Source organism: Dama dama, chromosome 16, assembly GCF_033118175.1.
Source record: "Dama dama isolate Ldn47 chromosome 16, ASM3311817v1, whole genome shotgun sequence".
Taxonomy (NCBI): domain Eukaryota; kingdom Metazoa; phylum Chordata; class Mammalia; order Artiodactyla; family Cervidae; genus Dama; species Dama dama.
The window spans coordinates 20165667-20192847 of record NC_083696.1 but is presented as its reverse complement, the minus strand read 5'-3'; the positions used below and the strand labels follow the sequence as shown (position 1 = coordinate 20192847).

At 38.3% G+C, this 27181-nt stretch overlaps 1 protein-coding gene across 1 annotated transcript in view; it reads right to left on the bottom strand.

The window, feature by feature from the left end:
• Nucleotides 1-27181, bottom strand: part of GRIN3A (glutamate ionotropic receptor NMDA type subunit 3A) — a 189331-nt gene that overhangs the window by 123943 nt on the left and 38207 nt on the right. The window contains exon 2 of the mRNA XM_061164001.1: nt 10819-11423. Coding sequence (XP_061019984.1) covers nt 10819-11423 — 605 coding nt within the window. The remainder of the gene's footprint in view (nt 1-10818; nt 11424-27181) is intronic.

The following is a 27181-nucleotide window of genomic DNA, read 5'->3' as shown; positions in this document are numbered from 1 at the left end:
CTCTTAAAAAATGCAGAAAGCAAATAACTTTCAAGAGAAATGTATTAGATCAATTTCAACTAAAATGTTTAGTGTTTTGTTTTCCCACTTGAGTTTGCAAGAGTAAGTTGTGAAACTATCTGGACCTGGCGCTTTCTAAAAAACTGCAATTTTTCAATCATTTTTTCAATCTCTTCTATTAAACTTTCCATTTCTCTGGGTTCATTTTGGCAAATGATATTTTGCTAGGAATTTGTTGCTACAGAACTGCATAGAACATCATTATACTAATCTTAAGATTTTTCCTCAATTAGTTTGGGTTTTTGTTTTGTTAATTCCTTCTTTCTAGATCTCCTCCCACCTCTCTCTTTTCTACTTTTTTGGATGAGGAAATATTTATGTTCATATATTCTTTAATAATAGAATATTAACTGCAATATTTATCAATTTATTGGATTAACTATTCATGTATTATTTTTACTTTTTAAAAACTTGCTCTAAAACTTACTAAAGATAAATAAAAATCTCTCACTACAAATAATGCTGCCATGTTCTTAAAGATTTTAGGACTTGTTGCCCCCTGCAGCATTTCCTTGGCCACCTGATGTGAAGAACTGACTCATTTGAAAAGACCCTGATGCTGGGAAAGATTGAAGGCTGGAGGAGAAGGGGACGACAGAGGATGAGATGGTTGGATGGCATCACTGACTCAATGGACATGTGTTTGAGTAAACTCCAGGAGTTGTGATGGACAGGGAAGCCTCGTGTGCTGCAGTCCATGGGGTCACAAAGAGTTGGACATGACTGAGCAACTGAACTGAACTGAAAATTTCCTTAATCTTATTTTTTATATTCATTGTAAATTTGTAACTTTTCTTGTCTTGAACTAGTTCTATCAACTATCCTGCTGTTTGCAGCCTTCATTTTGAAGACGTATGAAAATAACTTCGTGTTGCCCGAATGTATCATCATCCTTATGTGTCTCCTTCCAAACCCAGTTGAATATAAGTCATATGTTTATTTCTATTTGTTCTTTTTTTTCACACATCAACTTGTCTCTTTGCATGTCTGTGTCTCATTTGTTTTTCATTTCCTTTAAAATTGTCCTCTTATCTTTATCCTCCCATTAGAGTTGCCTTCCATTAATCATGTCTGTATCTAGGAATATCTGTTTTGCTCTGTAAAGCCTTAAAATTTATTTTTCCCTTTGGGAACTTTCTTTGTATCATTAAAATCTCTGTATCCTCTTATTTTCTTATATCTTGAAAAATGAGCTAAATTTCCTTTCTCATGATCATCTCATCATGTTTAATATTTTCTCCCAGAGGAATGAGAGATTTGTTTTTCCTCCATAAAACTCTATCATTTTTTTAGCCTGTAAGAACATAATTTTGATATTTTGCTTTGCCTGATTAGAAGTATTTGGCTACATTAATGCTAGTGATATTCTCCCTAGCTCCCTTTGCATCAGCATCACCTAATTTTTATCAGGTTTCCTTGCTCTTATGCACTGACTCTAAATATATATTTTTTGATTATTTTAAATTTAGTTCCAGATCTATTGAGCATAGCAGAAAAAAACTCAATAAAGCTCTTTTAGAACAAGTCAAAGGAGTATTTTTAAAATTTCCCTTTCTTCTTTTTCTGGAAGGAGTGGAGAAGAGTTGGGAAGAGATCCATTGATGTTCAGAAATCCCATCTTTTCTTCATGTTATTCTTATCTACACTCATGCAATGAATCTTCCAATCAAAAAATCATCCTAAATTCTACATTTTGCACTTGTCACAGGTTCACAATTAATATAGTTTTCTCCCTGCTCTTTATCACTGAAGAGCCCCTGAAGTATATGCTCTTTGGATAGTCTTATGTCTTTTAAAAAACTGATTTTTTTTACAACCTCTGTAGACCTCATGTTGTATGAATTATTAGCCATGCATAGTCTATATTTGTACTTTAATCCATGTGTGTAGTTTTTCTTAATTCTTAGACTTTTTCATAATGCCTTTTATTCCCTAAATTACTCTCATTGTGACTCTCTTCTGCAGGTTCTAGACTATTTCCCTTTCCCCCAGTATTCTTATAGTTTCCAGTATGTGGGTTTATCTATGATTCTCTCCTTTTCCTTTAATGTTCTTTCTCTACTTAATTTTTCTGAACTTTGTCTTCCCCCCTCTTTATCTTCTTCACCTCTCCCTTTTGGTGGGCTTTGTATGAAGGAAATATCACTATTCCATCCTGTTAGGAAAGAAATCATGTCTTAAATCAGCTCTTGACCACCATTAGTTAATTTAACTGTTTTTGTTGTTATTGTTGCCATGCTAGGCTCCCTCCCACCTCTGAAACCTATCTATTTACTTCCCTTTATTTTTCAACATCACTTTCACCATCTCTTCCTTATTTTTAATTGCCCTTGAGAATCTTTGTCAATTTGTAAGGCCAGCTACTAAGTTCAGCTTTTACTTTGTGGCCTCTCTCACTTAATGAGACCCCTGTGCTATCTGTCTCTGCCTCTATGTTACAATAACATGAATTTGCCATCTTAGCCACGGAGCTTACCCTTGGTCCAATTCTGTCAGAGCATATCGCTTTGCTTTTGTTCTCTATATGTGGGGCATTAAACATTAAATGTAGATGATTTTTCTGAGCTACTTGTAAAATGACTCCTTAACTGTCCTCTGGAATCCTCCTTAATACCCTAATGTGTAAATATTTAGCAGCTGATTAATTCAGTCATTGAGGTTTTAGACTGTAAGATCCTTGAAGGCATGGATTTTGACATTCTCCACATTCTGAGAGCAGTCTCTTCCATACAGTTGCTGAGGGAAATGGAGACATCCTCCCTTTCCCACTGCTCTGCATTGTAACATTGCACGCTGTCCAGCTGAAAGAGACTTCCGTGTTCATCTAACAGTCTATGACACTGAGTCACCTTGGATCTTGGGCACAACACATTGCCTGGCCAGAGTAAGTGCTCAGAGATGCTTGTGGGGCAAATGCAATTAAACACATGTCTTCTGCTCAAGTCAGACATGTGTCTCTTCAAGAGCACTTCTTCACTTGCCAGAAGAATGGGGCTCAATCAGCCAGGAAGTATTTATATTTGTAGTTTATAGATTATTCAGAACATTGAAATTCCAACACATTTCCCCCTGAACAATAGAGAGGATCAAAAATAGAAATAAATTCTATGAGAAACCTCTCTGATGATAAGGAATTTAATAAAAATTGGAAATTACTAAATTTCAATCTTTAAAGCAGAGGGCCCTACATACTATAATCATTGATTACATTCTTATTTAAAATAGCTTACAAAACTCATCTTTTAAAATAGATTTCCATCAGCTAATAAAAATAGCAATTTAATAACCTGCTAAATCTACATACACATAAGTATACATAAACCCCTGGGGTCTGTTTTTCCAAAAAGCAAAACCTTAGAGGAGAAGTAGAGCCTTTATCCTTCTTGACTTTTTTCCCAAGAGGAGAAAAATGCGAATCTATGCTTGAGTCATGTTTTAGTATACCTCTTGGGCTATGCGTGTGTGATGTGATGGTATCACTATGTCAAAAGAATTAGACACATAGACATAGTGCTCTGTTTTCCTGCTTTCATGTGGCACAACTGGCAAGCTGGTACTTTTCTCTTTCTGTGTTTTTCTCCTACGTGGTAGTTGGATCTATTCCATACTCTTAGGTTGTTTTCCTTTCCCTTCATTTTTTGATATAAACCTTGACTCTTCTCCATAATTATGGCCTATGCCCAACCCTTAGATGACTCCTCATTGCTTTGTGTAATATCCCATCTTAATTCCTTCCAGTTTTCTAGATCTGGTTCCAGCACTAGTCCCTGTGCTAATATCTCTTCCCTTAGCATAGCCCTGTGACACTGCATAGTATTTATCAGTTGAGAACCCATCTGAAGTTCACAGGGACTAGAGTTGGAAGTTGCCCTGGTAAAGATCTGGAATTCAGAGTACAACTTCAATGTGAGTGTGCTCAGTTGCTTTTGGGTCCGACTCTTTGTGACCCCGTTGACTGCAGCCCGCCAGGCTCCTCTGTCCATGGAATTTTCCAGGCAAGAATACTGGAGTGGGTTGCCATTTCTTACTCCAGAAGATCTTTCTGACCCAGGGATTGAACCTGTTTCTCCTGCATTTTCTGCAATGGCAGGCGGATTCTTTACCACTGAGATACCTGGGAAGCCCTGCAACACTGCCCTCTTTTTTTTTTTTTTTTTGACATATTTCCAAATTTTATAGTAGATGCATACAAAGTAAAAACTCAACAAAGAATATGATCACAATTTCCACTGGAAGCTCTCCTAATTTGGGAAATTTCCAGTTTAAAACCTGCAGGAAGCTAGATTAAGCAAATTTAAGCTGTATTCTTCAAAACAGGGCCTTGAGGGAATATATATCTTTCACTGTTCCTTATATTTGAGGCCCTCATGACTTAGAGAAAATTTTAGACTCAGCTCTTGCCATGACTTAAGTGACACAGAGGGAGGGGCAAATTCAATGGATTTAGCCAAATTAGTTCAGTGACAGGAGTTCCTACTGGAAACAGACCTTAACTGTTGGTCCTCAGGATTCACCAAAGCACATGTTTTCAGGAAGTACTGACTCCCTGTTAGTCTTGCAGAGGAAGTCAAGTTGGGAGTACCAGCTGGACACAGCAGGTCACCCACAGCAATGGGTTCTCCCTGGGGACCCAAGGAATCAGTGTTAACATCATCCAGCCCCTGGCTTCCCGGTTCAATGCAACTGCATTTCTTTTGAGGACATGTTCAAACACACAGGCTAACTAGTTTGAGTCTATAGAGGTCCTCAGTAAAGGAACATTTATACATGAGTAACCACACATCCTGATTTATATAGCTTTTGTCTGAAAGAATATGAATTATAAGGTAATGGGATCACAATTAAGGAAAGTTAATATTAATTATGAAAAAGGCTGGAACTTAGATTTAGACAGTTTAAATCTTCCCCTATAAAGTACTAACTGAATGACCTTAGGCATACCACTTAACTTTTCAATGTAAGAATTCCTTATAATTAAGGAAGTCAGGATTTCCAGAGATTAAATAGCTTTGCCAGGGTCATAATGCCAGTAAACTATTATAAAGGTGAAGAGGAATACCCTAAATTAGAATTATATCATGCCAGCTCAAGTTTTTCTGGAACCCTTCTACTATCCAGTAATGAGATGGAGACCATCATCAGTTTATACTTTGGGACTTTTGAATGGGTATTTTGTTTTAGTCTTCTTTTCTGAAGCTTCCTAGTGCCTTGTAATACTTAACACATAATACAATCTGATTAATACATGCAGAATCACTAAATAAATCAACATTTACAATTAGTGAAAGGCCAACGAATCTTGGTACTACTTGAACATATAAGAATAAAGATGAGCATAGCCTGGGAGGGAAAGTCTCTTTAGCACACAGAACCATTTTTCAAGGACAACTGAGGAGGTGCATAACAATGCCAGCTAGTATAGGAAGATAATCACTAGTAGAATGAGTGTGGTCTCAGTGAGGAATGATAACCAAATAGCTGGCTTTCCTGGTGGCTCTGTGGTAAAGAATTTCCTGGCGGCTTTGTGGTAAAGAATTGTTCAGTCATGAAGTCATGTCCAACTCTTTGCAACCGCATAGACTGCAGCATGCCAGCCTTCCCTGTCCTTCACTATCTCCTGGAGTGTGCTCAAACTCATATCCATTCAGTCAGTGATGCCAATCAGGAGATGTGGGTTCAATCCTTGGGTCAGGAAGATTCCCTGGAGACGGAAATGGCAAACCACTCCAGTATTCTTGCCTGGGAAATCCCATGGACAGAGGAGCCTGGCAGGCTATAGTACACAGAGTTGCAAAAGAGTTGGACATGACTTAGTGACTAGACAACAATAACAACCACCAAACAGCTAAGTCAAAGAAAATGGATAAAAAACATGGATAAGTGGAGGAGCACATTGTCTCTTGGTAAAAGAATGATAGAAGGGGGTTGTAAGCTTCCTGGAAGCAGGGCCACTATTTTCTATTCTTTGTGTCTCCAGCATTAGCCAAGGTCCTAGCCTAATATTAGTAAGCTTCAATATATGCTTGTGGATGAACAAATGAATTAATCACTTGATACAGAACTGAACTGCAGAAGCTATTCAAAGAAGAAAGATAAGATTCCATAGCCTGCTGAGAAGTTAGAATAGCTATCAGGATGATTAATTAACTAAAGAGTCAGGGACTTCTTATGCCAAGGGGAACAAGGTATCAATCCATGTCTAGGCTCTTGGAATTATTAAAGGAAGGCTAACTCCCTTTGACCAGGTTATGAGTGACTCAAGGGGATCTTTCTCTGGGAAGATAGATTCATTACCACCCAGGGCCTTCAGATAAGCATGAGCAAATCCTAATTCTAGGAACAGCAGGCAAGTCCTTCAATTCCTCTTCATTTTCATGAGACTGGTGTTTAGAATGAGATAAGAGAGTAAATGTGGGCAAAGCTAAAACCAATTTTGAGAAATAAAAACAATTTTTATATCTTTATGGTTTTTTAAGAATTACTTGTAAGGCTTTTATGCTATGATACTTTGGTTAATTTGTTACAAAATGATGATTTTATAAATATGTCATGGCTAATGTTCTGGCTTTCAAGTGACATCCAGTATGCATATAAAATGCAGACTCCTTAGCATAAAAGTCCCATGTGGCATGCTATCAATTTAACAACTTTTCCAGAATCATGTCAGATTCTTTTCATAGGCAATGGATGTGCCAACTGTACTAAATTTCTTCAGATCTCCATGAATTTGCAATGCCATTTTCTGTGCCTGTGAGTCTGCTGCAAACCAGAATACTTCTATTCTTTTATCAAGATCCAATTCCAGTATTTCTTCCTCATCATTAACTCTCTGAGAAGAGTTCATTATTTCCTCCCTGTGTATCTGAATATGTTTCTATTTTTAACAATCACAGATCCCTTTGTTTTATACATTTACTTACTTTATAACCTCATGCACTAGGCTGTATACTCCAAAATGGCAGGATGCAGCCCTTTATTTTGTCTGCCTCACCCTAGCTCAACAAATAATCACTGACTTCCCTGGTGGCTCAGATGGTGAAGCGTCTGCCTACAATGCGGGAGACCGGGGTTCAATCCCTGGGTTGGGAAGATCTCCTGGAGAAGGAAATGGCAACCCACTCCATTATTCTTGCCTGGATAATTCCATGGACAGAGGAACCTGGTAGGCTACAGTCATTGGGGTCGCAAAGAGTCAGACACGACTGAGTGACTTCACTTTCACACATGTATTGCATATGTGTTGATGAAGTTATTGCCAAACAATACATCAGATACTATTGCTTCAAAGTGATTTACATTTAATAAAAACAACTTGCAAATAAATTGCTAAAGATAACACTATGAACTTGGTCCCCAAGTGGTTTTTGTCTACATTTAGTGATGATGGATGTTTGCTCTGGCATGTGGGGACCTGGGAAGGATCAAATCCCTTTTACCTGTAATTATGTCTATATAGTCTGCCATGAGAAATGATTTTTTCCTAGTCTAAAGGCCTATGCTGAAAAAGTCATGTTTTTGGTGATTTCATTAACATTTTAAAATGTTAACAATTCTGTCAGCCTAAACTGAAAATGACTGTGTGAGAAATGAAAGCTTGCATAACTCTGGCACTTGCTATTCATGGCTCATTATGTTCGTGACTTTCATTATGCAGTGAGGAAGTAGGGTCAGCCTCACAAAATTTAGGAACAATTAAGAAAATTACTGTATGCAGATGTGACTTATGGACTGAGAATAACGAACTTTCCAAAAGACTATATTCAACAAAATAAATAAGGATGATGAAAAATCCACAGATGTTTTACAGCTTAAGGCAGCTTTTCAGTTATTCATTATAAAGACTCCTTCCAGGGCTTTGCCCACTTCCCTTGACCCTTTCCTGAGCATTTTGAAACTTTTTCTTTGACTCTGTTCCTTATGGAGTTTAAGAGGTTCTAAGGATATTTCCTGAAGTTCTTTGAGTTCATTCTCAAACACATCCATGGAGATGAAAATATTGTTGCTGACCCATATACACTGTGAATTGCTACCAGGCTCCCTAACCTCACAGTCTTCTTTTACAATTTTCAAAGTCTGTGGAATAAACATGTGGAAATAGCCACAAGGTCAGAGGTTATTCACTAACCTAAACATTCTATTAAAAAAAAGAAAAGAAAGAAAAGAAAAGAAAAAAACCAGATGGTATCTAGGTAAGTTTAAAAACTCTGCTTTTAGTTTAGACAAAATTCTATTTATCTATTAACCACTCATTATTCTTCTAGAGCAACAGATTATGTAGGGTGTAAATATAAAATCTCCATTTCTTCTTCTATGTTTGTTTCAGTAAATGTCTATTAGGTAGCTTCTATACACTAGGCATTAAACTAGATTGAATAATAGTGTCTCCATTTAATAGAATTTATATTTTAGTTCAGAAATCAGACACATAGACAAATAATGCTGATGGAATGGGCTAAGTACCATCACATAATTTCATGTACAAAGTGCCATTGGATAAACTAAAATTTGAGGAGCCAGAAAGATCAATTTTATCTTGATAAAATGAACCCCTGATATGTATACAACTGAAGTTAACAAATATTTCTCTCTGTAGCTTCTAAACATTTTTAGGCTCCCAACAGAATTACTTTTCTTGTGCTCTCCATTTTATATGAGACAGAAAGACATTAAATAATAATATAGTTTTCACAAGTGGATTTTCTATCTACTGTTTAAGATTGTCCTTCCAAAATAATGATTATTTGAAATTATAGCTAAAGACTTGCTTGTGTTTTTGTTATGAAGGAGGATGTTTCTTATCTGAGATAAAATCTTGAGTCTCAATTACATGCTAGTTCCAAAACAGTAGATTAAATCTGGATAGTGGTTATAAAATAAAACACGCATAGACTTTAATATTGAGGCAATTCAAATATATTATAGGAAAAGTGGAGAGTTCAGATGATGATAGAACATTTAGTTTTATCATTAATAGATTCCTAATAAGTTAATTTTAAATTATTTTATTAACAACCTTCTTTAGGGTGAAAGTGAAAGTGTTAGTCACTCAGTAATGTCTGACTCTTTGTGACCCTGTGGACTGTAGCCCACCAGGCTCCTCTGTCCATGGGATTCTCCAAGCCAGAATACTGGATTGGGTTGCCATTTCCTTCTCCAGGGGATCTTCCAAACCCAGGGATTGAACCCAAGTCTCCCGAATTGCAGGCAGACTCTTTGCTGACTGAGCAACCAGGAAAGCTAGACTGTGCTTAAACTTTGCCACATATATGACATTTAGCATGTTGCTTTGCACATAGGAGATGCTTAATGTGAAATTAAATGTAAAATGCTTGTGACCTTCTGACCTTTCCTCAAGTGTTCATGTCTTTTAAAAGGCAAGACACTGTGAGATTGCCTTGGGCTCTTCAACATAGTCAGATGATCCTGTTTCAAGAAGACTTCCTGAAAATGGGATCAGACTATAGCTAAACCTTCACTTCTGAAACAGCAATAATCCTCTCATTTGACCTGTCTGACTATAGGTGGTCTTTTTCTGAAAAAATTCTAGGTCCTTGTAAAATACCCTTTAAGGACTTCTTTTTCTGGGGATCACGAAAACCATGTCTATAGGATGGATTATTCTTTAACTTAAACAGGCTTTTTCATTCTAGCTTCTGAATCAAATTGAGGAACTGCAAAGAAAGGTGGCTAATTTAAAAAAGTGTATATATATATATACACACACACATATATATATACACACACACATATATAAATATATACACATATATATAACATAAAATTATATATGCACATACTTTACTCTTATAGAACTTAGTTCTGTCTATCTATCTATCTTTTTATTTATCATCAACTGTCTATCCACCACAACTCCTTCATGGCTGCTGCTGCTGCTGCTAAGTCGCTTCAGTCGTGTCTAACTCTGTGTGACCCCATAGACTGCAGCCCACCAGGCTCCCCTGTCCCTGGGATTCTCCAGGCAAGAACACTGGAGTGGGTTGCCATTTCCTTCTCCAATGCATGAAAGTGAAAAGCAAAAGTGAAGTCGCTCAGTTGTGTCTGACTCCTAGCGACCCCATGGACTGTAGCCTACCAGGCTCCTCCATCCGTTGGATTTTCCAGGCAAGAGTACTGGAGTGGGTTGCCATTGCCTTCTCCCCTCCATGGCTAGTAGGATCTATTATTAAATCCTTTTTACATCAGTGGGTATAGGACATAGGAAACTAAGGCTCAGAGAAGTTAAATCACTTGACCAAGTCATGCAAATAGTAGGTCACAGAGCTAAAATTCAATCTCAGAGAGTCTGGCTCCAGGGTCTATGTCTTTAACCACTTCTCTATTCTCTCTAATGCATCATAACCTGGGAGTAGAGAGAAAAGTCTATCTCCTCCTTGACTAAATTTTTTTTCTCTGAAAAGATTTAGAGAGATTTGTCCAAGTCTGTTGATACAGGAAAGATTGAGTAGGGATGGAAACATTTGTTGTGCATTTACTACGAGCTGAGCACAGTGTTAGGAACTTCTTGTATATAATTTTGTGGTCTCTTTATCATATTAAGCTACATTCAATATTATCTTAGTTTACTAATTAGAAAACGGAGACTCAGAGTTTTTTAAAAAAAACTTGCCAAGAACACACAACTAGTATGGCACTAAGCCACGGACTTAAAAACAGGATTGAGTGTTCCCCACTACAGGAATATTTTACTTCCTATCACAGTCCTATGAATGGGGATATAACCCAGGCCTTGCATCCTACCTTGATAAATATTGTCCTGACGTGAGATTTGCAGTTTCCACATCCATGCAGTTCATTGTGCTGGGAATGAGAGCAAGTTCTGGCTGGATCATGGTGGCTGTGGCTACAGCTCTTGCGACCAATTCCATGGCATCTTGTACATAGTACTCAAAGACAGACTGTGTTGTTTTTCCATGAGCAATCAGCCCTAAGGGCAGACCTTCTGTCCTCAGTTTCTCAACATTCTGGGAATCCCCCAGTACCCAATGAAGTTCAGGGAGCATTACCCCAAACTGGGTGGTAATTTCGAAAATCCGCCGGATACTTGCCATGTCGCAGCCAAACATCACCATTGTGGGTGTACTGTTCTTAATGCTCTCCAGCTGGACCTGCAGGAAACTCAAGAGGTCCTCAGTGGAGGAGAGGTTGATGGTGATGTTGATGATAGAGCCCAGGTGGAACTTGGAATTATTCTGGGTAAGGAGGAGGAAGTCGGTGATGTTCCAGTCTTCCTGGCACAGCAACAAGCTAAAATTGTACCAGTTGTTCATGGTCAGGATTGAGACAGTGACATCAGCATCAGAACTTAATGAATTTTCTAAACTCAGTTGGAGGTGAAGGGGATTCTGTATTTAAAGATATGAAAAAGAAGAATTAGAACGTATTGGCCAAAGATTATAACATAGGGTACTTTTACTTTCTTGTGAGGCTTAATCTTTTATTTTTCCCTGTGATATTCAAGTGCCTCTGGGATAAAATTCACATAATTTGGAAAGCTGTGTTTCCTGTCTAATGGAATTGATTTCTTTCAACCGGTTTCCTTATAATTTATGCTTAAAGTACTAGAGGCCAATGGTTCTTGGTGTAAATGTCAGGGGTAACATGACTATACATTTAGTCTTAAATTTTTATCAGGCTTGCCTGCCTCCTTACAGACAGTCCCCTTTAGGCACCCCATGTCTAACTATCCCTGTTCGTAATTCATTTGTTAAATTTTCCTGTCAGGTGAAATAATTGAAAGAGATTACTTTTGCTTTCCTTTAAAACTACTAGCAGAAAAATCTTAAAACAGTACAGATACTTGTATAAGGATGGTGTGGAAAAAGGATGCACTATAGTTTCCCAAACTTCTAGCTGCTGAGGAAGGCAGTTGTTCTAATATATGTGGTACCATGGCCTGAATGTTTATGTTTCCCTCCAGTATTTATGTTGACATCCTAATCCCCAATGTGATGGTATTAGGAGGTGGGACCTTTGGGATGTAATGAGCACAGAACCCCTCACAAATGAGATTATGTGATTCATGCCCAAGAGGTTCAAGAGAATTCCCTTACTCCTATCTTGTGAAAACACAGTGAGAAGCTGGCAGCCTGAACCTGGAAGAGGATCCCAACAATGCTGGGACCCTGATCTTGGACTTCCACCCTCCAGGACTGTGAGAAATAAAATTCTATTGTTTACCATCTACCCATTCTGTGGTATAGCAGTCTAAATATACTAATGTGTAGTTGCTCAGCCGTGTCTGACTCTTTGTAACTTCAAGGACTGTAGCCTGCCAGGCGCCTCCATCCATGGGATTCTCCAGGCAAGAATACTGGAGTGGGTTGCCATTTCCTCCTCCAGGGGATCTTCCTGACCCAGGGATCAAACCTACATCTCCTATGTCTTCTGCACTGCAGGCAGATTCTTTACCACTAAGCCACGGGGGAAGCACCCCAAGTACACTAAGACATATGGAATAATTAACAATATAATCAATCAAAATTAAATACATAGTCTAACATTGAAGATTAGATTGCATTTCTATGTCTACTGAGACTGAATTCTTGCTGTGAAAGGTGAAATGTGTGCCATTTAAACACACTAACTTCCATCACAATTTCATCTACTTATAGTACTCACGAACTCAATGAAAGGAGAGAATCTTATTTGAAAAATTACAAATTACTAATCATATAGATGAAGTGGAAATAATCCTCTAATGAGTAAATCTGTTCTCCTCGAGAGCAGCCATTTGACATATTTATCCTGTAGCACTGACATTCTGAGAATGGTTAACTAAATCCTTTATACAAAGTAGGTATACAGTAGATATGGGTCAAATTGAACTAAATAACATTCACATTTTTGGGTTATCAGACTGTTGAACTATTTTTGAGAACTTGCCAAACATTCAGGTTAATAACATATGTAAAGAAATGAGGACTTTCACAGTGAAGTTTCATACCTTGGTACAAAACAAAAGTGTAGCTTTTCCTTACCCACCAAAAAGAGTGTAAAAAAAATAGTTTGAGCTGAACTTTGAATAATTTGAAGGGTTAAAAGGATTCTGATACGTATAGAGGAAGGAGTGAAGATTCCAAAGGAATTTATGGGAGAAAAACTATGACCAAAGGCAGGAAATGAAGAGTAATCATATGGTAAGTAGGAAGGAGTCTTAAAGTTTATTTTGAGAATTTGACTTTCATTCTTACTGGCAACCCACTCCAGTACTCTTGCCTAGGAAATTCCATGGATGGAGGACCCTGGTGGGCTACAGTCCATGGGGTTGCAAAGGGTCAGACATGACTGAGCGACTTCACTTTCTTTCTGTAGTTCTTTTGAAGAAGGAAATGGCAATTCACTCCAGTGTTCTTGCCTGGAGAATCCCATGGACAGAGGGGCCTGGTGGGCTGCAGTCGATGGAGTTGCAAAGAGTCTGACACAACTGAGCAACTAACACACACACACACTTCCAAATTAAGCTTGTGAGCGGGACTTGTAATGATAAAAGCAGAGCTTTTGGAGGATTGTCTATGGGCTGCATTCGAAAAGAAGAGGGAAAATAAGACCTCCAGGATTTCATTTAGGTGCTAACGGTTTTAACTGGAAACCAGTGTTGGTAATGACAGCAAGAATGATAAAAAAGGTTTCTTTTCAAATTAAAATTTAGGGACTTCCCTGGTGGTGTGGTGGCTAAGACTCCCACTTCCAATGCAGGAGGACCAGGTTCAATCCCTGGGCAAGGAACTAGATCCCACATGCTGCATCTAAGAGTTTGCATGCTGTGACTAAAGATCCTGCGTGCTGAAACTAAGACCCAGCACAGTCACGTAAGTAGAAAAAAAAAAGTCAAAATTTATTGACAAGATCAGATATAAGGGACAGATAGAGAAAGGTGTCAGAAAACCAGGAGACAGTATCCAGTAAGTAGTTCCTGTTTCCGGGCTTGGGATGCCGTAGAGCCGTATAAGATAAAGGAACAGAAGCTTCACTTCCTCACTCCTACTATTGATGAATATAAACTACTCCAGAGAGTTCTCTCTGTCCTCCTCTTTTAACTTTCTTCTTTTCCTTCTTTCTTTTTATTTCCTCCTCTGCCTTAACCTTATTCCAGAATCAACGAACAATGGAAGGCAAGCTTTACATTTAGCTGGCAGGAACAAATTATACCCAACTGTTTTCTTGGCCTCAGTTCCCTATTCTGTTGCCAGTTTTCTTTCTAAAACATAAATATGACCATACCATTCTTCTGCACCTCTTAATCACCCATAAGACAAATACTAAAATCAACAGTATGACTTAGGAGGCCATTCTTAGTCTTTAACTTCACCTCCAGCACTCCAAGCATGCACCCCAAGACAAGTCATAGTGGAAAATTTATTTTTCTTGGGTCAGAGTGAGCATTTTCACATCTAAACAAATTTGATATGCTGAATTCTCCACCTGGGAATGTATTTGCCTGTATTCATATTCATCTTTCAGAACTCAGCTCTTCCATCAGATTTCCAGAAACTAGTTTATGTTCCATTTACTACTGTTTCTGCTGCTGATCTTTTTTTTTTTTTCTTTCTCACAATATTTTTGCCCTTTTATTTCCTGCAATGGTGAACTGGATTTTTGTTTATTTGATTGTTCCTCTGACTGCTGCCCAAGCAGAATTAATCATCTCATGTGTGTGTCAGGTTGTCATTTTGTTCATCTATTACAGTTCTCTTCACACATATGTCAGCTATTTGGTTAAGTGTGAGACCCCCAGGTTCAATTCCTGGCGCAGGAAGGTCCGCTGGAGAAGGGATGGGCTACCCACGCCAGTGTTCTTGGGCTTCTCTTGTGGCTCAGCTGGTAAAGAATCCGCCTGCAATGTGGGAGACCAGGGTTCTATCCCTGGGTTGGGAAGATCCCCTGGAGAAGGGAAAGGCTACTCACTCCAGTATTCTGGCCTGGAGAATTCCATGGCCTATACAGTCCATGGGGTCGCAAAGAGTCCGACAGGATACAGCGACTTTCACTTTCACTTTCACTCTCACACTAGAATGGAAGCTTCTTTAGGATGAGGACCATATCTCAACCATCTCTTCTAGCACAGTTCTTAGATAACCAGTGACACTATTTATCAATTGGAATTTTCTTTTGTTCATCTCAAGTACTGAGCTATGATCATAATTTTGTCACTGGAAGACTGAGAAGAAGACCATTTCCAGCAGAGCTTCAAAACCCAGTATTTTGCCCCCGGCTGGAACAAAGGCCCATCCATACACTTCCTACAGAAGGATTCATTAAATTGGTATATGAGGATCAGGTTCTAATGGAGGCAAAATTGAAAATGTTCTCCTCTTGCTAAATAGGAAAGTAACATTAGCTAATCACATTGAGCATTCAATGTGCCAGGGAAAATATGCATTTGGCAGGAGAGAGTGACAGAGGAATAAAATGAAGACACCCTCCCCCATGGATAATGATTAATCCATATAGTCACAGTTATCCCTACTAAGAATTCTATTAAGAAAGTACAGATGTGGAAGTTAATCCTTACACAAACTTCAGGAACACAACTCTTCAAATAAAGACTTATTAAATAATATAGAAACATCTAGTAATATTGTATTTATTCAGCAGCCTCAGATGCATCATCTCCTAACTTCTTTCCATAGAATAATAAAGAGAAAGGCATATGTGTGTGTGAGTACACACATGACACAAATATGAAAACTTATAACAAAAAATTCAAACCTAACAGGAAAACTTTTAGCAAACTCTGGGACAAAAATTAAACAAGACCTATCAAATGAAACTGAGACTCAAAATCTATGTCTTACATATAGTTTGCTATTTTGCAAAAGAATAACCCATGGCATGAAAGAAGGTATAATAAAAAAAAATTAAATAAAAAAAAGTCCACATTGTTTATTTCCTAAATCAGAGATCCAATAACAAAACAACCCAAGAATCAGGAAGCCTCTCCCAACCATGTTGATAGTTATAGAAAACTGCCTTGTAAGTACATTAAATTTATATAAATTAAAATATACAGGCTCAGTAGAATGTTAGGGGGAGAGAAAAAATGAAATTAAATAGTATTGATAATTCTAATTATCCTAAGCGAGTATAGTCATTATTATATATGACTACTATATACATGTATTATTATATACTGTAATAAATTTATTATACATAGTTGTATATATAAAATCACACATCTCAAATTTAATAGGTAATTTAAAAAACTGAAGTATGGTTTATGTATGTTATATTAATTTCAGATATGCAAATTTATTATGAAATGATCACCATGATAAGTCCAACAACCATCTATCACCATTCAAAGTTATTACAATGTTATTGACTACTTTATTTCTCAAGCTATCATAACTTATTTATTTTATAACTGGTAGTTTGTATCTTTCATCCAAAACTCTTCACTTCTGGTAACCACCAGTTTTTTCTCTTTATAAGTATGCTTCTGCTTTATTTGTTGATTTGTTTTGTTTCTCGGATTCCACATATAAGTGAAATCATATGGTATTTGTTTTTCACTGTCTGACTTATTTCACTTAACATAATACCTTCTAGATCCATCTATGTTGTCACACATGGCAAGATTTCATTTTTTTGTGTGTGGCTGGGTAATATTTCATTGTGTGTGTGCATATGTGTTTATTACATATCTGCTTTATCCACTTATTTTTTAAAAAATTTATTTTATATCAGAGTATAGTTGATGTTGTGTTGGCTTTGTGAAGCCATACTTCGAAAAGATAGACACATCTCAAAGTTCACTGCAGTACTATTTACAATAGCCAAGACATGGAAGCAACCTAGATGTTCATTGATAGAGAAATGGATAGAGAAGATATGGTATGTATATATACACATATCCATTCATCTTTCAATGGACATTTAGGTTGTTTCTGCGTGTGTGTGCGCTAAGTTGCTTCAGGCATGTCCAACTTCTTCAACCCTATGGATCATAGCCCACCAGGCTCCTCCGTCCATGGGATTCTCTGGGCAAGAATACTGGAATGGTTTGCCATGCCATCCTTCAGGGGATCTTCCCAACCCAATGATGGAAACTGTGTCTCTTAGTCTCCTGCATTGGCAGGCAGATTCTTTATCATATGTGCCACTTGGGAAGCCCTTAGATTGTTTCTGTATCTTGGCTAATTTAAGACATTTTCAAATGTGATTTTGTTATTTTTTGGATTGAATCTTTATTACTAAAGAAAATGACATGCCACTCTTCCCCACTGATTTTTAGATTTTTATTCCCATCATAATCTGCTTCTACATGATTTTGGAAGCTGAAATCCCTAAAATTATAGGACAAGAAGTGTGGATGGGGAATGGCCATGTTGAAATGTACTCACGGAATGAAATCTCACCAAGACAAGTGCAGAGCGGGAGGGAGAGAGGAGTTGCCAAGATGGTAATGCAGTTGCCAGTGTCAGAGAATTGCAAAAATGTCAGAGATTTATTCAGTGGTGTAAGGGAAGATTGGTTCAACTGCTGTGGGTCTCAGTGGATTTACAACTAGTAAAAGATTTGTTGTTCTTCAGTTATGTCCAACTCTTTGTGACCCCATGGATTTCAGCATGCCAGGCTTCTCTGTCCTTCACTATCTCTCAGAGTTTGCTCAAATTTATGTCCACTGAGCTGGTAATGCTGTCTAACCATCTCATCCTCTGTCGTCCTCTTTGCTTTTTGCCTTCAATTTTTCCCAGCATCGAGTATGAGTAATGAGTTTATGTGCTCAGTCATGTCTGACTCTTTGCTTACCTATGGACTGTAGCCTTCCAGGCTCCTCTATGCATGGGATTTTCCAGGCAAGAATACTGGTGGGGGTTGCCATTTCCTTTTCAGGGGATTCTCCTGACCCAGGGATCGAACCCATGTCTCCTGCATTGCAGGCAGATTCTTTACCCACTTGAGCCATTGGGGAAGACTCTTTGCTGCATCAGGGGCTTTCACAATGAGTGGTCTCTTTCCATCTGGTGGTCAAAGTACTGGAGCTTCAGCTTCAGCATCAGTCCTTCCAATGAATATTCAGAGTTGATTTCCATTAGGATTGATGAGCTTGATCGCCTTGTAGTCCAAGGGACTCTCAAGTGTCTTCTCTAACACCACAATTTAAAAGCACCAGTTCTCCTGTGCTCAGCCTCCTTTATGGTCTAACTCTCACATTCATACATGACTACTGGAAAAACCATACCTTTGTTGGCAAAATGGTGTCTTTGCTTTTTAGTATGCTGTCTAGGTTTGTAATAGCGTTCCTTCTAAGGAGCAAGTGTCTTTTATTTTCATGATTACAGTCACCATCCACAGCAATTTTGGAGCCCAAGAAAATAAAATTGGTCACTGCTTCCACTTTTCCCCCATCTATTTGCCATGAAGCAATGGGACTGGATGCCATGATTTTAGTTTTTTAATGTTGTGTGTTAAGCCAGCTTTTTCACTCTACACTTTCACCCTCATCAAGAGGCTCTTTAGTTATTCTTTACTTTCTGCCATTAAAGAGATATCATATGCATATCTGAGGTTGTTGATATTGACAATCTTGATTCCAGCTTGTGATTCACTCAGCCAGGCATTTCCCATGATGTACTCTGCATATAAGTTAAATAAGCAGGGTGACAATATACAGCCTTGTCATACATGTTTCCCAATTTCGAACCAGTCAGTTGTTCCATGTCCAGTTCTGTTGCTTCTTGACGTGGATACAGGTTTCTCAGGAGACAGGAAAGATGATCTGCTATTTGCATCTCTTAAGGGCTTCCCTTTGGCTCAGCTGGTAAAGAATCACCTGCAATGTGAGAGACCTGGGTTTGATCCCTGGGTTGGGAAGATCCCCTGGAGAAGGGAAAGGCTACCCACTCCAGTATTCTGGCCTGGAGAATTCCATGGACTATATAGTCCATGGGGTCACAAAGAGTCAGACATGACTGAACAACTTTCACTATCACTTTCCAAGATTTTTTCAGTTTGTTGTGATCCACACAGTCAACGGCTTTAGCATAGACCATGAAGCAGAAGTAAATGTTTTTCTGGAATTCCTTTGCTTTCTCTATGAGCCAACGAATGTTGGCAATTTGATTTCTGGTTCCTCTGCCTTTTCTAAATCTAGCTTGTCCACCTGGAAGTTCTCAGTTCACATATTGCCAGAGCCCAGCTTGAAGGATTTTGAGCACAACCTTACTAGCATGTGAAATGAGTGCAATTGTATGATAGTTTGAACATTCTTTGACACCTCCCTTCTTTGGGATTGGAATGAAAACCGACTTTTTCCAGTCCTGTGGCCACTGCTGAGTTTTTCAAATTTGCTGATCTTATTGAGTGCAGCACTTTCACAGCATCGTATTTTAGGATTTGAAATAGCTCAGCCGGAATTCCATGTCTTCCACTAACTTTGTTTGTTGTAATGCTTCCTAAGGCCCACTTGACTTCACATTCCAGGATGGCTGGCTCTAGATGAGTGACCACACCATCGTGGTTATTCCAAAAGGGTCATTAAGACCTTTTTTTGTATAGTTCTTCTGTATATTCTTGCCACCTATTCTGCTTCTGATAGGTCCTTACCGTTTCTGTCCTTTATCGTTCCAGCCTTACATGAAATTTGCCCTTGATATCTCCAATTTTCTTGAAGACATCTCTAGTCTTTCCCATTATATTGTTTTCCTTTATTTCTTTGCATTGTTCACTTAAGAAGGCCTTCTTATCTCTCCTTGCTGTTCTCTGGAACTCAGCATTCAGTTGGGCATATCTTTCCCTTTCTCCCTTGTTTTTCACTTCTCTTCTTTCCTCAATTTGTTAAGCCTTCTCAGAAAACCACTTTGCCTTCTTGAATTTTTCTTTGGGATGGTTTTGGTCAAAGATTCCTATACAGTGCTAGGGATCTCTGTCCATAGTTCTTCAGGCACTCTCTCTACCAGATCTAATTACTTGAATCTATTCATCACCTCCACTGTATATCCCTTATGTATAATCATAGGGATTTAAGTGATAACTGAAATGTCTAGTGGTTTTCCCCACTTTATTCAATGTAAGCCTGAATTTTGCAATAAGGAGCTGATGGTCTGAGCCACAGCCAGTTCACCATCTTTGGTTGCAAAGAACATAATCAATCTGATTTTGGTATTGACCATTTAGCTATGTCCATGTGTAGAGTCATCTCCTTGTGGACAGTCATCTCTGTCCATGTGCTCTTGGAAGAGGGTATTTGCTATGACCAGTGTGTTCGCTTGACAAAAGTCTGTTAGTCTTTGTTCTGCTTCACTTTGTACCCCAAGTTCATACTGTATGCACACTCTCTACCTGGGACTTTAGGAAAAAATGAGGGATGTATATAAAAATGATTTATCACTATATACAGGTAAACATATATAATGATTTAAAAAAATACACATTTAATGAAAAATGTGGTCCAATTTTGACCATCCATTCTTCTTTTACTAGGTACTATGTAGTCCCAGATAAATGGATGGAGCTACTACCTACTTCTATATTCCCTTGACTCTTCACTCACCTCATTTGTAGTATCTACAGTGTTGTTTCTCAGATCCTCAACTATCCTTGTATAGAAACTATCCTTGCTAGGTCTTCCTCAGTCAGCTGAGCTTTTCTCTCCTCTGGGGCAGTAAATCTAGTGGTTAGGGCTTAGTAGTCCCTACAACCTACCCTTAACACCTGGCTTCACTGTTTACCAGCTTGTGTGTCCTTCTACAAGTCACTTAGTATCTCTGAGTCATAAATTTCTCATCTCTAAAACAAAGAAAACATTACCTCCTACCTTGTGGGTTCATTTTGGGAATCAAATGTGAGAATCTGATAATGCATGGATTCTGATAACTGGCCCAGAGTGAGGGCCCAGTAAGTGACAGTTATTACAGTTTTCTTAGAGTTAAGTCATTGTGTTGGACATGCTTGCTAAAGTGACTGCAATACAATTTTTTCCTTTGCTATTGCTCTTTTTCCTTTCACTTTTCTACTTTCACCCAATAGCCCCTGCATTAGATGGTTTTTACAAATACCAATTATACCAACTCCTCAGTAGAAAAAGAGCAACTCCACTCCAGGATGGGAGTGGTATTTATTTGGAAGACAACATATTCACAGCAGAGCACACTCCTCACACCGCCAAGGGGAAAAAAAAAAACAAAACAACAACCCAAAACAAAAAACATCTTTCTTTGGTAACTAGCTCCTGTGTCACTTCACCTGTTAAGGAATCTGTGGCAACAGTTGCTGCAGATCCTCTATCAATCTTTGTTCTTCCCAAGAGCACAGATTCACCTATTTTGCAGATCAGTAAAAGTTTCAAAAGCAGGATTGTCTGCAGCAAAGAGCTTGCCAGACGCTTTGAGATATTCTCTGACAGAAGAGGTAATGAAGCTGGGTTTGCCTTAAGAATGGAGAAAAGATAGAAATTCTCCCAACTCTTTCCTGGGTAAGCAAATCCATTCAATTTTGACTTCTAGGACAAAGCTGAGAAAGCTCAAATGAGCATAATATTCCCACTACTTTTAAGAGAGATGAAATGCCCTTCAATCCCTAAGTCTGCTGATTGCTAAAGATGTTCAAGGGGGCCCAGAACCACTTTCTTCACTGCTATCGCTTCTCCTCAAAGAGGTCGCAGGAGGCTTGCTGTGTCTCATTACTTCACACCTCATTTGACCTATATTTTATAGAAGTCTTTTCCTTTCTGGAAATTAAATCTTAGTCCTTTAGAAGCCCAGGCTTTTAAATAAATTGTTTTTTTATGGTTTCCTTAGGGATTTGGGCAAACAAATGGCATAGTCCCTGCCCAGAAATTGTAATCTAATAATAACAATACAAATAAAAAGCAAACACCTACCAGTGGCCCTCGTACTTTTTGCATATTATTTTATCCTCACAATGACCTCATGAGGTGATTATGATGATGAGCCTTCTTTAACAGATGACAAAACTGAGGCTCAGAAAAGAGTGAGTAATTTTCCCCAGGGTACACTGCTACTACAAAATAGAGCCTGGGTACAAAATACAAGTTTGTAAGACTTGAAAGCCCATGCTTTTGGCCAGGATGCCTTACTGCTTCCTCCACTTGGTAAGAACAAATTGTGCAGTAGAGCCCTAATGTTTGTATATTTAAACTTTATAGCTTCACTTACTTGCAAGCAATCCTAAAGGCTCATGGAATGAAGGTATTTTTAAGATGTGTCACGGTGCAAGTTAGAATGACCTACCTTGTGCACCTGGCACATGGAAGCCAGCAAGGGTGTCCAGTCTGTTGCCCAGTGTACACACAACTTAGACATTTTCTTCACTCATCCTCCCATTTTGTAGCAACTCTTGTAAAATAAAACTTTTATTTATTTATTTTTTAAATTTTTGGCCTCACCCCACGGCATGTGGGATGTTCCCAACCAGGGGTCAAACTCACTTCCCTCGCGTTGGAAGGTGGAGTCTTCCCCACTGGACCACTGGGGAAGTCCCCAGACTCGTGTTTCTTCATTAACAACAATTTAACAATGAAAGCCAGTGGTATAATTAATGCCATCAGTTTTGTGTTTAGTAAAATAAATTTTGGAAAAAGGTCGCTTAAATTTTTCTTTTAGATTCTACTGAATTTCATGGACAAAACTATAACCTAAAATGTGTGTACTCAGTCACTCAGTCGTGTCTGACTCTGCAACCCCACAGACTATAGCCCACCAAGCTCCTCTGTCCAGGGGATTTCCCAGGCAAGGATACTGGAGCGGGTTGCCATTTCCTTCTCCAGAGGATCTTCCTGACCCTGGGATTGAACCCATGTCTCTTGCATCTCCTGCATTGGCAGATGGATTCTTTACCCATAGTGCCACCTGTGAAGCCCCGTAATCTACAATGGTGTTCAACTATTATGTATGAGAGTGTCAACAAAGATCTTAGGATATATCCCTCAGGATTTTGGGGTGATATATGAAACCATATGTAAGAGAGTAGTAGAATACAATAAATGCTTCAGAAGGCAATATATGACTCAGGTGGCATAATACTGCCAGTTACGCTTGGTGTGGTCTATTTCACTGCAGCAGTCTGAGGAAAGCTGGTCTTCTCTCCTGGAAATAGAGAAGACACTGGTAGTTTTAGGAAGAAATGTTGGCGCAAATACACTGTCCTCAAAAACAACTGGCTGATTTATTCATCCAACAAAGCAAGTGTTGAAAGGTTATTATATGTCAGGCCAGGGTTACAGAAATGCATGTCTTTAGGCAGAGGAAAATGCGGACACATGTATGCAGTGGGTACTCGTTGAATCAACTCAATCCTCTTCACCCTAGGCCAGTTTCCAAAAAGAGATGTTGCGGCATAGCAGGTCAACTTGTGGCAATCACTCAAGCTTCCCTTGTTGGGTTTTTGATCATTTTCCCATTTCAGGTCCATCTAATCATTGATACTCAACTCTTCCATCTATGTTCCACCCACTTCTACCTTTCGTTGTGGATAGTTATACTTTGCTTCTTTCACCTGACCCCCTGGTAATTTTAAAAGCCTTTGGGTGTCACTCATTCTCTGCGCTCTGTCCTCCCAGCCTGTGCATTCCAGATGTACTCTAACTAGCTGCAATTTTTGGGGCTTAAAACTGTCACTGGTATACCTGGGGGAGGAAGGACTTTGGATAAAAGAATGTGGCTACAGAAGATGTGTAGTCATATGGTCTTTGAGAGAGCAATCAGCTCCAGCAAAATAGCCCAGTGTAGGAATATTGGCCCAGGTGGACCAGGGACAGATAGTCATCAGAAATGTGGGCATTTAACATCGGGAAAGACTAGTAGCAGGCAACAAGATCCTTGGTCTGGGATTTAGGTCACTGCAACTACTTGGGGAGCCCAGAGGAGAGGACACAGTGGCTCTCTCTGGAGTAACTCTGATCTTTGTTTGAAGTGAGGCTCTGCCATTTACTTGTTCTGTGAGATAGACTCTGAAAATGATTTATCTTTGTGGAGCTTCATTTTACTTTTCTGTGCAATGAAAATGACACCACCTACCTTTCAAGGTTTGTGAGTATAAAATAACATAATATACATAAAGCATCAGCACGCAGTAAATGGTAAGTGGTAGCTTATAATGCTGCTGCTGCTGAGATTAGGAATACTATACTAAGAGAGATGAAGTATAAGGGCTAGACTGATGTTACATTCAGTTTATTTAATGAACAGTTGAGTATGTTTTGTGCCAGTCATTGAGTACTGACTAGTGGAACTACAGAAGTGAATAAGACTAATGTTACCTTTTCTTTTATGGACTTTAAAGTCTAGAGGGTACTATTATCAGCACCAAGACACAAGTCGAGGAGTAATTTAGACAGAAAGCAGCAGACCAGTGACAAGAAATAGGGCCCAAAGTTTGAGTCAGGCTAAAAGGAATGGTGATTTGGTTTTCAGTTTTAGTGAAAATGAAAATGAAAGTCGCTCAGTTGTGTCTGACTCTTTGTGACCCTAAGGACTATACAGTCCTGGAATTTTCCAGGCCAGAATACTGGAATGGGTAGCTGTTCCCTTCTCCAGGGGATCTTCCCAACCCAGGGGTGGAAACCAGGTCTCCCATATTGCAGGCAGATTCTTTAGTGAGTAGCCTATGCCTTCTCCAGCAGATCTTCCTGACCCAGGAATCAAACTGAGATCTCCTGCATTGAAGGCAAATTTTTTTTATCAACTGAGCTATGAGGGAAGTTTTAGATCATGAGGCAAATATCTTCATATCCTTCTTTCCTGCATTTCAGACCAGCTTGAGGTATTGGGACAAGACCAAGTTTACAGGTGACGATTATGCATGACTTAGAAGGGAGGGGAGGCTAGAAGAAGGCAGAATCTGACAATTAGGGGGGCTTCCTTACATACTCAACATGTAGTAACTATTTGTTAAAAGTTAGCCTATTATCATTGGTATTGTTAGCAAAATTATCCCCCTTACTTTTACTGGCATAATTGATCCTTCTCTCATGACTCTGAGCATTCTGGTAGCAACACCAGTGACTGTGCCTGACTGGGGGACCATGATGTGATCAGGGGCCATAGAGCCAGCTGACTTCCATGTTGACCGAACCATATAGGCTGGAGTTCTTGAGCTTCTCTAGAAAGTGTATTTTTTCTCTTCTCTGCCACTGAGTCAGGTTACCTACTATCCCTTTTTGTTCTGTCAGTGTGCCTACTTTCATGATCTCCTTGCAGCTTTTTTAAAATATACTTTTGAGCTAGAAAGACAACATAACTCTCATGTCACAATTTTGTCTAAAATGAGAATAAAATACTACCAAGACCATCTTATAAGTAAATATTGAGGAGGCTGTGAACTGGATTTGTTATGAGGACTGTTCTTGGGAACTTGACTTCCATTTCTTTAGCTGTGATAAGAGGATAATAATTAATAGTCAACCAGCTACCTCTGAACAACATGGAGATCACATGATGATATGCATGTGAAAGTGATGTATGAAGTAGAAAGTATTATAACAATAGGGAACTTGATGTATTTGCATATCTGTTTTCTAGACAGTAGGGAGCAGGTAGGATCCATAAACTGGATGGAAATAAAGGAGGCATTTCTGGAGTGGAATATTCAAGTGAAATAACATTTTCAAATTTTATGCCAACTTTTTCATCTTCATATTACAGAGGATAAGGCTATTTGTCACATTTAAAGAACTTTTGGAATAAAGATGTTGGTTTAAGAGTGATTTGTTTTCCACACTCAAGTTTTAGTCAAATTAAGCAGTATTTGAATGAACCTGCACATTTATATATATCAGAGGCAGATAATTTATGATAGTTAAAATTTATCAATGTATTCAAGCTACTGTTATAGACACTCTCTTCTGGTGACAAACTATAGCATATTTTCTTATAATGGGAACTATTGAAATGTGAGCCACATAATTAAACTGTCTAGCAAGCAAGTTAAATTTTCTATGGAAATTTGATTATTTTATGTCAGTGTAGCTTGAAACTATTATTAAGAGATGGCTTATGTCACATGCTAATTTGCCTTATTGTCCTAAGAATGAAAAGTCAGCTAAATGTTGATTATTTCTATTTTAAAATACCCTCCAGAACTGACACTACAGTTGACATAACGTTTTTTCTCAATTCCATAAGCCATTTTAAAATGGATACAAGTACATGTTTTGTACATTTAAACTATGGTTCAAATAATTGTGATATAACATAGCTTTCATATATTCTGGTTTAATATTTCAGATTAATTTTCATAATATCATAAAACTTATAAAATCAATTCAGTGGCATAATGGCTTCTTATTTCATTTGAAAATTTTGAAAAATTAGATAGATTCACATTTATTGCTTGCTACCTGACACTGACCAGTTTAATACTAGAAATAGTATTATTCTTGTTTAGTCACTAAGTCATGTCTGACTCTTTTTTGACCTCAAGGACTGTACCCTGCCAGCCTCCTCTGTCCATGGGATTCTCCAGGTAAGAATACTGGAGTGGGTTGCCATTTCCTTCTCTAGGGGATCTTCCCAACACAGGGATTGAACCTCCCTCTCCTGCATTGGGAGGCAGATTCTGTACCACTGAGCCACCAGGGAAACTCAGAAATAGTATTAGCAAGGCCTTAAATAGTATCTAATTAAATTTCCATTTTAGCACATTATTTCAAAACTTGTGATTTATTCATTATAACTAAGATTTGTTGCAATACATTTTATTTCACTTGCATTAATAAGCACACATTAGCATAATTAATTCTTTTTACCTTTCAAATCCTGTTTCAAAGTAAGAAGGCATTAGAAATATTGAATTTAGTTTCAAAGTCTCTGGTCACAGAGGGAGTACTTTCTCGTGAATAAATAATAATCATACTCTTACAAGCAGTTCTGGTGATTTCAGGTCCAAAATGATGAATTCTGAATGAACAGGCCTATGTTGACTCAGGATGGTCTGTGTGAGCATTGTCACTTATTGCAAAATGATCTATTTGGTTAATTTTCAAATTTAAGATTTGGATAGTATCTGGTCCTGTTGTGAACTCACTTGTCACATCATTGCCTGCATCCACTCAAAGTCAGTAATAAGCAAATAAGGCAGAAACATTAAGTTTGAATGTCCACCAAAAGTCAATTATTGCACTTATGATATTATCATTTGG